The 10,577-nt window shown below is 54.1% G+C and overlaps 2 protein-coding genes across 2 annotated transcripts; one reads left to right on the top strand and one right to left on the bottom strand.

The window, feature by feature from the left end:
- Positions 1-269: 269 nt before the first annotated feature.
- Positions 270-5,339, bottom strand: LHFPL5 (LHFPL tetraspan subfamily member 5). The gene is made up of 4 exons (XM_058819522.1): positions 4,928-5,339; positions 2,045-2,281; positions 814-846; positions 270-554 (listed from the first exon to the last, which is right to left on the bottom strand). The coding sequence occupies exons 1-3, from the start codon at positions 5,337-5,339 to the stop codon at positions 830-832; spliced, it is 666 nt and encodes a 221-aa protein (XP_058675505.1). The 3' UTR covers positions 270-554; positions 814-829.
- A 2,032-nt stretch (positions 5,340-7,371) lies between these two features.
- On the top strand, positions 7,372-8,737 carry CLPS (colipase). The gene is made up of 3 exons (XM_058819571.1): positions 7,372-7,467; positions 8,298-8,420; positions 8,501-8,737. The coding sequence occupies exons 1-3, from the start codon at positions 7,372-7,374 to the stop codon at positions 8,633-8,635; spliced, it is 354 nt and encodes a 117-aa protein (XP_058675554.1). The 3' UTR covers positions 8,636-8,737.
- The last annotated feature ends 1,840 nt before the right edge of the window (positions 8,738-10,577 follow it).

Here is a 10,577-nt window from a genome sequence, read left to right as displayed (position 1 = left end):
CCCTGGTTTTCATACATTCCCCTTGTAATTCTGTTCCAAGTCACAGGCTCAGGGATGGAATTTGCTTCACTAATGAAAATTCAGCTTTGATTTCCAGAATGAGATCGATTTTGTTGGTGGTGTTGTGATCCATTTTAAAAAGGGGAGAACAGTAAAAAATAGAACTGCTGGAATTTTTCCATTCTAAAATACAGAGGGTTTCCTCTGCCCTCAGGAGAAAAGCACAAAACCCAAAACACTGATATTTTGGTGGTTTGGTGTTGTTTTTTTTCTTTAATTCATAAATAATTTCCTTGAAAGAAGGTGTACAAACCCCCCCAAAAAGCAGCAAATTGCCATCCTTGCCCTCTTGTCCCTCTTGCTGATGGACTCAGAAAAACTCATGTCCATTTTGGGCTCTTTTCACCAAATAAGCTCCACAAGAGCTGTGAGCCAAGAGCAGCCCCATGGGTGAAGAAACAGCTGTAGAAAATCCACAGAATTTGGTAAGTTTAAGCTTCCTAGAAGAGTCACTTCAAAGAAAAGGGCTGATGGAAGAAGAGCTCTGGATGTCCCTGGGAACAGAAAGAGTAAGGCAGCTGTTGGGAAATCTAGTTTGACTTCAAATTTTGTGCTTCTTTTATTTTGCACTTGGCAGGGGTTTGTGCTTTCCCAGTTTTGGGAGGCAAAGCAAAGAATTTCTTCTTTAGCCACAAATAAAACCAATGTGAGACTCCAGCACCAAAATCAGCTGTCAATGCTTTGGTAATCAGAATAAAACAGTGACATGGTGGATGCTGGGAATATTAAAAATCTGTGTGGGTTATCACTTACGTGGTGATCAGCTCTGTCAGTCATTTCCCTCTTCTGTAAAACAAAAAGAGAATTGCAGAGTTAGTGTGTAAAACTGAAAGGATGGGAGTGCTTTGCAGGTTTGTTTTCAAAAAGGAAGATGTTTAAAATGAGAACAAAGCCCCAGAGGCCTGGGAAATGTAATCTGGGTGGATTTGGGCTCCTGCCTTGTTCTCCATCAGTTTTCTGCCTGCTGCTGGCTCTCCCTCCCCGCAGAGCAGTGTGTGACTGTGGCAGGGATGGAGCCACCCACCACCCTCCCAAGCAGCAGCAGTGACCTCAATGCCTGAGGGGTGAGCTTTCATATTTTCCATTGCTATTTAACTCTGAATTTCATATAAAGCATTAGCAGGTTCTCCTCACAGCTCAGTCACACAAAACAATCCTTTTCCAACCCCAGAACCAAGGACACTGCTGCAGCTTTGGGCCCAAAAAGTGCAAACAGCAGGGAATGGAGAAGGATGGGACTGCAGAACCTGGGGCTGGAACTGGACAATGAACCCCAGCATGGAAATGGACCAAAACTTATCAAAGTGTGAAAACTCGTGACTCTGAGTGCATCTTGGGTGGAGGAACAGCCAGGCTCTTGTACTGCCCAAGGTGCATCCTTTGAAGGGCTAGTTATATTTATTAAATTTCCTCTTATTAAAATATTATTTTAATAAACAATACTGATAATATAATAGAATTAAAGAATTATATTAAATAATAATTATATTAAATAATTACATCAAATAATAATTATATTAAATTATAATTATATTAAATATTATAATTGATAATATAATTAAATATTATTTTAATAAATATTTATTTTAAATCCTACTTTATTCCTTTAACTCTGTATGATTATTATATTAAATTATAATTATATTAAATAATTACGTCAAATAATAATTACATTTAATAACATAATTAATATAATTAAAATATTTTAATCAATATTTATTTTAAATTATTCTTTATTCCTTTAACTCTGTATGATTATTATATTAAATAATAATTATATTAAGTAATTACATTAAATAATAATATTAAATAATAATTATATGAAATATTATAATTAATAATATAATTAAAATATTATTTTAATAAATATTTATTTAAAATCCTACTTTATTCCTTTAACTCTGTCTGGTCTCTGTTCTAGGCAGCCTCTGAAGTCACCGCCCCTGGGCTGAATCTCTGTTCTGAGCGATCCCAGCACACCCACCGTTATCCTCCACTTTGAAATCCGAGGGGAGGAGGTTGTCCTGCCGGTTGCCCAGCACGAAGGCCAGGAAGGAGAGGATGAGGGCGTCCAGGATGCCGATGATGCACAGGATGTACGCCCAGCGCACGGTGCACGCGCCCAGCGTGTATTTGTCCGTTTTGTCCCCGCACATTCTCCTCACCTCGGTGGAGTCCCAGCCGTCGGGGTAGATCAGGCAGCCGATCATCAGCCCTGTAGCTGCAGGGACAGGGGGACGCTGAGCTCCTCAGCTGATGATGGTGCCGAAGATTTTTACCTTTTTTTGTTTTACATAAATTTGTAGCTTTGTAGATAGCTGTATAGAGAATACTTGTAGCTGTAGCTTCAAGTATTTTTCTAATCTTTCTTCTCTGCCTTTAGCAATAGTAAGCTAACCTTATAAACACGTTCCTAACTTGTTTAGTCTTATTCCAAGAAGAGAGCTAACTTCAAGAACGTTCTCTTTTCCAGCCAGAATCTGGACCAGACACAACAAAAGTGGGGCAAAAGAAACCCCTGGACTGCTTATTACCTAACCAACTAACCTTTTGACTGGACAGTGGCTGATAAGTGCACTAACCTCCTAACCTTATAAAAATTGTAGAATTACTATTCCACATGTACTTTTCACCATGTTATTCACCTGAAAGCTTTCAACTACAGGTTTGCTTTTATACTCACCCCAATTGAAAGATGCATTCTATTTTCCAGGCACCAACACTGAAGTGGAGAGAGCAGCTGGAGGAGCAAACATCACACTGCAAACACATCAGGTGCTACACATTTGTCCCTTGAAGGCACTGGGGTTGCTCATCCCCATGGGCCGTGCTGCACAGGCAGGGAGGAGGAGGAGGAGCAGGATCTGCTGTGATGCCTTCCCATGAGCCAAGGACCAGCAGCACCAGCATCTCCTGTCCCTGCGTTGCCCAGGCAACATTTCTGCTCCCTCTGCACAGAGCCCTGCCCGTGGCGCTCCAAGGAAATATCTCCAAACAAAACTGCAATGGGTTCAGTCTGTGTGAGCGCAAACCCTGGCCTAGCACCTTGCAGCTGATTCCAGCCCAGGGTTTGCTAAGGTGGAGCTGCTGTCAGCAGCAGCTTTGTGGGCAGATTAATTCTGCTTGTTCAGCTGTGCTGGTTCCAGCAGCAGCTCCTGTGACTGCTCAGAGCTCACACAAAACCTTGGGAGCTGCTCCAGCCCGGTCACGGGTCCCCAGCACCTCAGCTCACCTTTGCCATGGCAGCTGTGCCAGCAGGGTGCTGAAGGGCAGCTCATGCCCCAGATCTCAGCACTGCCTTTTTCCCCCACTCAGAGAAATTTAATTTACTGGACAAGAACAATGACCAGACGTAGGGTGAGTTAATATGCAAGGTTTTGGGACATGATTAACAAAAGCCCTTCACATGCTCCATTCCTGTGTGGGAAGTAACTGCTGCAGATGTGGGGCAGTCCCTGACTCCTGTCACACTAGAAACAAGCCCATGATGGACAAGCAGGTGTTTGTCCCTGCCCCTCATGGACATCTGCAGCACCTTGTCCCACACCTGTGTCCCTTCTCTGCCACCAGGTGCTCAAAAACCAGAACCCCCTTCTGGGCCAGTGGCCTTGTCCTTGCCAATGTTTTCTTTTCCCTTGGCTTGGGGACAAGCCAGCTGCAAGGTGAGCAGGCAGCTTCCTTATCTGCAGAGAGGATTTCTCTTCATGGAAAAGCAGCTGGTTAACTGCATACAGAATAAATCTTCTCTGTAACTAACAGAGAAATGGGGAAAGTGGGAAAGAAATAATTTCTGTGAAATTGTCAGGAAAGGAAATTGATCCTCTCTTAGCCTGCCTACTTTGTAAAATAATTCCTGAAATGCAGCAGTACCTGTCCCTCTGGCAGAACTGCCTGTGACAACTTTCTCTTCCCCAGAAGAGAAAGACAACAGAATATTCAGAACAACAGAGTATTCAGAACCACAACAAAAAATGGAAAAACCCCAACTGCCACAGCAAAGCCTCTCTGCTGCTGCTCCCCAGGAGGCTGAGCTGCCCCAAGCTTCTTATCTAAATCTTCGCTTGAGCTCGATTCTTTATCAGGGCACTGAAGGAACCCCGTGCCCCCTCCCAAGGGTGTCAGCGGGGCTGTGGCCCCGGCTCACATCAATCATTCAGGAGCACCAAAGGCCTGGCTCGGGTTCCAGCTGAGCCAGGAGTTGGGTTACAGGTGTCTCAGGTGCCTCGGGGAGGGATGGGGAAGGCTTGAGAGCCGCGGGGATGAGCAGCAAAGGGAGAAAATGCCAGTGATGGTACCAAATCAGCCAGTCAGTCCCATCCCCGTGCTCCATCCTCCTCTGCATTATTCCCCGAGCTCAGGGAGTTACTACAATGGGCCAGCAAGCATCACCGCTGTGTGCCTGCTCCGTTCCTGCCGGATCCCAAACACCGGAGAGCGCTCTGTGCCCTTGGGGGGGATTTTTGGTGCTCTCGAACTGATCCTCTGAAGCCTCCCAGCGGCTGAGCAGGAGCAGCGGCGCTGGGAGAAGCGAGTTTTGGGGACCACAAGGTTTGGGGTCATAAGGTTTGGCAGCCACAAGGTTTGGGGCCACAAGGTTTGGAGCAACAAGGTTTGGAGCAACAAGGTTTGGCAGCATCACCAGGGGAAGCATCACCCGACAAGCGGCTGCGTCTCAGCTGCTCTGGAAGGAGTTTTTTACTAAAAACTCCCCACTGGTAACCAGTAAGGGGGAAGCACATGGCCTGGAGGTGACACTGGGGTCTCTTACCTGTCCAAACCCCCCAATCCCAGCAGAGTCGGGGGCAGAAAGGAAAAGGGGCGGCCCCGGGATCCCCCCGCTCCCCGCGCATCCCCCGGCCCCGCTCACCCGCCGCCAGCTGCATCCAGGCGCACACTTTGTACACGGTGGCCGCGTTGCAGAAGAAGAAGAGGCTGAAGCAGAGGATGGTGCCGATGATGAGGAAGGTGGAGACGCCTACGAAGAACATGGCAGTTTTGAAGGCACTGGAGGGGATGGTGCCGAAGTCCAGGGGGCTGCCCTTGCAGATGAGCTCACCGGTGAGCGCGTTGCCGATGCAGTAGGAGAAGAGGCCGAAGTAGCCGGCCTGCGGCGTGTCGATGCTGTCGCCGATCCAGTAGGGCTGGATGAAGGTCACCACCATCAGGATGGAGAAGCAGAGCGTGAAGACGGCCCAGAGCACCCCCATGGCCCGCGCATTCCGTACATAGTTGGTGTGGTAGATCCGCGCCGCCTCCTGCGCCGGCAGCAGCTTGGACATGGCGGGGCAGCGGCACCGGCACCGGGGCTCCCGCTCCGCTCCGGCCCCGCTCCGGCCCCGGGGCTCCCGGTCCCGCTCCGGTCCCGCTGCGGCCCCGCCCGGCGGCAGCGGGGGCGGCGGAGGCTCCGGCGGCGGCGGCGGCGGGACCGCCCCGGGGGGCGGCGGCGGCGAGACCTCCTCCCACCCCCGGAGAGCCGGGGGGGACCCGGGAGGAGCCGGAGCGACCCCGCAGCCGCAACCGGAGGGGGCGGGCGGCGCCTTTGGGGATGCTCCTGAACGGGGATGCGCCCTGCGCGCCGGGGATGCTCGCTCGGGATGCGCCCTTCGCCTCCTCCGGGTGCCCTGAGATGCACCTTGGAGTAACCCAAATATCCCCAATGTAACCCAAATAACCCCAGTCTGTCCTGGGGTGCAGCCTGAGCCCCTGGGCTGTGACCTGCAATGCCCTCAGGGGCGCCCTCTGTCCCATCTGTGCCCCTGGGCTGTGCCCTGCAATGCCCTCGGGGCTCCATTCTGTCCCCCCTGTGCCCCCAGTAATGCCCTGGGCTGTGCCCCTGAGCTCCCCTGTGCCCTGCAATGCCCTCAGGGGTGCCCTCTATGCCCCCAATAATGCCCTGGGCTGTGCCTTGCACACCCGGAATGTGCCTGGGCTGCCCCCCACACCCCTGGCTGTGTCCCAGGATGTGCCACAAGCCCTGGGATACATGTTGGGATGAGACCCCCAGTGTGTGCCCCACAATGTGCCAGGGAGTGATGCAGCAGCCCCTGGGCTCCCCTACCAGTGTAGGAGGACCCTGGTGAGGGCTGGAAGGGCAGGGGGTCACAGCCAAGGGGACACAGAAATCGGGACACAGAATTTGGGACACATCACGGGGCACGCAGCAGAGCCCGGTGAGATCCTGGGGTCATGGGGACAGGTGACACTGTGATGGTGACCCTGCAGCCAGTGCCAGCCTCAGCATCACCCCTGTGCCTGTCAAAGTCCAGGGCTGTGTGGCCATTAACCACATCCAAGAATAGCCAAGCCACTGTGGGCATGAGAATCTGTGTCATTCTCAGGGCTGTTTGCCCTTCATCAGCCCCACCCCCCCAAACACAGAAACACAGCAAATATTTGGCAGGGCAGGCTGAAGTGGTGGCCCTTGGGCTGGGGACAATGGTGGGCTCTGGATCCTCGCAGAAGGCTCTGCTTTCCTGCACTACATCAACTTTCTCCAGCAGGTTTCTTGGTGCCCGTGGTTCCATTTGAGAGATGGAGGATCTGGTGGCTGTCCCATGGAGCAGAACTCCTGCTGTAGCAACCAGCCCTGACTTTGCCCAGGAACCATCAGCAGCAGCCAGCAAGGAGAGCATCCCAGAGAGCCCCAGAGGAGGAAGAGGAAGCACAGAAGTGAAGCTGTCCATTAGGGCCCCCTAGGATGTATTTTCACTGGGAGCAGCAGGCAAGGAGATTCCACAGGACTCCTGAGGGTGCTGATTAGGTGAGGGTGTTAATTATTGGGGGTCCCACCCCCGGGAGCAGCATGGTTCTTGAGGGAAAAGGGAGGAAGGGGAAGGGAGGGAGAGAGGGAGAGCCCAGGGGGAAAAGGGCCAAGAGAGAACCTGGTCTGCCTCCCACAGCTTAACAGGGAGATTAAAAGTGGGTGTGGAATAAAACTGGGGTCAATGGGGTTACAGATACCCGATACTGCAGGGGAGGGTCACAGGTTTAGAATAAATCTTACATTTTGGGGGGGGGGTGAGACAGAGCAAGCCACTGAACTAAAATGTAACTCCAGACACAAGTGCCGTTATTTTGTGTTCCCTTTGGCCAAAGGAGCTACTAAAGAGCAGGGTGTCATGGCCGGTGGGGACAGCACCTGGGGACAGCACCTGGCTGCCCTGGCATGGCTGGGCCCTTGCCCTGGGCACTGCAGCAGTGTCCCAATGCCATGGGCCGGGGTGTGATAGGAGCAGCCACATCAGCTGATGGCGATTGTGGCTGGCTATAAAGCACCTGCTGGCCCCGAGGCGCAGCCACAGCGAGCCCACCATGGCCAAGGTGCTGCCTGCCTGCCTGCTGCTGACCCTGCTGCTCCTGCCCCCAGCCCTGCTGGCACCGCAGGAGCGAGGACTCATCTTCAACCTGGTAAGGGGACGCCAGCCCTGTGCCTGGCACGAGGGTCCCACTGCTGCAGGGGGCACGCACGCAGGGGTGGAGGTGTCTGTGAGGGAATTTGGAGCCTGGGAAATCAGCTCTATAAAGGGATAGGGAACACAAAAAGTGGAGCAGACAAACTCTCTGCCCTGCTTGAACCAGGCAGGACCCCCAGCCCGGATGGTTCACAGGGCCTGGGGAGGGGAAATGCTTTTCCTGTGGTGTGACCGTGCTCACAGGGGTCCGAGGATGAGGGAAGAGATGAGGATCTGACTCCATGTTTCAGAAGGCTTGATTTATTATTTTATGATATATATTACATTAAAACTATACTAAAAGAATAGAAGAAAGGATTTCCTCAGAAGGCTTGCTAAGAATAGAATAGGAAAGAATGATAACAAAGGCTTGTGGCTCAGCTCTCTGTCCGAGCCAGCTGACTGTGATTGGCCATTAATTACAAACAACCACATGAGACTAATCCCAGATGCACCTGTTGCATTCCACAGCAGCAGATAACCATTGTTTGCATTTTGTTCCTGAGGCCTCTCGGCTTCTCAGGAGGAAAAATCCTAAGGAAAGGATTTTCCATAAAAGATGTCTGTGACACTGTGGTGTCTCAGCCCTCCTGTGAGTCCAGGAAAAAAACCACTCTGAGTTGGGTGGTATTTTGGGGCAGAGTGGGAGGTTGGGGCATGGGGACAGTGCTGCTGAGCCTCAGCCAAAAGCAGAGCTGGTGTTCAACACCCCCCAAACCCCTGGGCTCACAGCTAGGGTGAGATTAAAGGGGAGCAAAGAGGGACCCGGTGCTGTTTGTGCTGCAGGACACGGGGGAGCTGTGCCTGCAGAGTGCCCAGTGCAAGAGCGGCTGCTGCCACCGAACCGACGGCCTCAGCCTGGCCCGCTGCGCCCCGAAGGCAGCTGAGACCCAGGAGTGCTCCCCAAAGGTAGGTGCCCCCTGCTCCCAGGGCTGGGCAGGCGTGGGGCACGTCCCCCCCACGCTGCACTGAGCCCTTGTTCCCTGCAGAGCCTCTATGGGGTCTACTACAAGTGTCCCTGTGAGAGCGGCTTGACCTGCGAGACCGACAGAACCATCGTGGGCTCCATCACCAACACCGACTTTGGGATCTGCACGGACCCCCATGAGTCCAGAAGGCGGTGAAGGAAGAGCCCCCCGTGCCCCTCTGTGCTGCCCCTGCCTTTCCCCCTCTCCTGGGTTTAGCTGTGGGAGAATTTGAATAAAGACCAGCTTCTGCCGAGCTGCACGGTGGAGTTTTCACTCAAACCTGGTGTGAAGTTCACCAAACCTGGCCCAGGACAGGGACAGCAGGGCCAGGCAGTCCCTGAAGAAGCCACCAGGACATGATGGCTTCACCTGCGTGTGTGTGCCATCATCCAAGCATGTGGGCTGGGCCAGCAGCAGGCCATGGGCTGAGCTCTGCCCCAGGTGAGTTTAAAAAGGGGGTGCCGGGAAGGGGGAGATGCAGCAGCCCCAGGGTCTGAGGCTGTGCTGGTCTCGGTTTATTTCCTGCTGTGGCACGTAGCAGGGTGAGGAAGAGGAGGCAGCTGTCTGGCAGAGCTGTGGAAGCAGCAGGAGATGGGGGGATCATCAGTGAGGGTGTTCTTGGCTCCTCCAGTGCAGACTTCACCCCATGTTTTTCTGTCCCTGGGGATCACAGGAACCAGGCACCCCCAGTGCCACTGCCCACTGCCCCGAGGGCTCTGCACCAGCTGGGGAGGCCACAAAGGCTGAGGGCACCCCCTGGCAGCCGAGGAGGTGCTGCAGGAAAATTCATTTTCAGGACAAGGCTGACTGGCAGTTTGAGGATCTGCACCTGCAGAAACACCAGGGACACCTCTGGGAGGGTGGCACAGCTTGGGGGAGCCCCCAGTGTTGAAGGGGAACATGGGGGGCAATATGGGCACCAGTCTGGCTCAGAGGGGCTGCAAGAGGAGAAAATTCTGAGCTGGGTTTTAGTTTTAAACTTGTGGCGGGCGGTTAAAACCTGGGGAGTCTTGTTCTCTTGGCAGGAGACCCCATCAGAGCAATGTCCTCAGTGGGGCAAGGGGCAGCTGGGGACAGGGATGGGGACAGCAAACCTTCTCCTGCAGCACCAGCCCGCCCAGGGGACACAGGACAGGGGTCTCTCCCTGGATCCCCCTCTCTGCGGGGTCCCCACAGCACGGGGAGCCCCCGGAGGGGCTGGCACAGGCACCGGGGAGCCCCTCCTGCCCCAAAGCCCGGCCGGGCTCTGTGCTCCGGGCTGGGGCAGGATGTGAGAGAGCGACGCTGGGACCGGCAGAGGGCAGCGGCACCGCGCCCACGGCCCGGGGACCCCGGCCCAAAGGGACCCCCAGCCCCGCACAGACCCCCGGGACAGGGCATCGCAGCCCTGGGGGTCCCTGGAATGCCCCCCAAGCTCTGCCACCCCCGAGTCCTGCACCGGGAGCAAGGGGGGGCAGTGATGTTTGGGGTGGGACAGGCAGCTCTAAACTCTGCGGGTTTTGTGGTATCCCTGTTTTTGCGGTGCCCCCGTTTTCGTGGTGTCCCCACAGAAGGATGATGGTGGCACCAGAGAGGTGGGGGTCGCATAAATCCCCCTCCATCCCTCCCTCCCTCCCTTCCTCCCCACGCCCCATCTCAGCCCTGTATTTACTGGTGAAGCCGCAGCTTTGTTTTGGCAGCTCTGGGCTGGTAAATATTGGCTTGAACCGAAAACCAGACGCTGCCTGACTCACGGCGTCTTAACAAACACAGGAAGGGGCCCCTGGTGCGTGTGGGGTGCTGCTGGCAGCCCTGGGGACAGGGGGACCCCGCAGGGTGGGCACAGACCCGGGGTGAGCAGAGAGCATCCTTGGGCAGGAGGGCTCTGCTGCAGCCCGCGGGGAGATGGGGAATGGAGGGGTGCCAGCACTGGGGTGCCCCTTCCTCCTCCCCTGCCCTGCACAGGGTGTAAATCAGCCGGGAGTATGAGGCTGAGGGGCAGCCCAAGATCCCCACCCCAGCAGCAGGATTGTCCCCCCTGTCCCAGCCCGTCCCCTCCGGGTCACCCCTAAATGTTCTAAAGGGGGTGCCCCGCTCCCCAGGGCGGCGTGTGGCACAT

Source organism: Ammospiza caudacuta, chromosome 24, assembly GCF_027887145.1.
Source record: "Ammospiza caudacuta isolate bAmmCau1 chromosome 24, bAmmCau1.pri, whole genome shotgun sequence".
NCBI lineage: Eukaryota > Metazoa > Chordata > Aves > Passeriformes > Passerellidae > Ammospiza > Ammospiza caudacuta.
Note: the sequence above shows the minus strand (reverse complement) of the source record. Positions and strands in the feature narration are given on the sequence as shown.

Coding starts and splice junctions, on each gene's coding strand:
- LHFPL5 (XM_058819522.1), bottom strand. CDS start 5,339: ATGTCCAAGCTGCTGCCGGCGCAGGAGGCGGCGCGGATCTACCACACC. Junction 2,282..4,927: donor CTGGATGCAGCTGGCGGCGG/GTGAGCGGGGCC, acceptor CTGTCCCTGCAG/CTACAGGGCTGATGATCGGC.
- CLPS (XM_058819571.1), top strand. CDS start 7,372: ATGGCCAAGGTGCTGCCTGCCTGCCTGCTGCTGACCCTGCTGCTCCTG. Junction 7,468..8,297: donor GAGGACTCATCTTCAACCTG/GTAAGGGGACGC, acceptor TTTGTGCTGCAG/GACACGGGGGAGCTGTGCCT. Junction 8,421..8,500: donor CCCAGGAGTGCTCCCCAAAG/GTAGGTGCCCCC, acceptor TGTTCCCTGCAG/AGCCTCTATGGGGTCTACTA.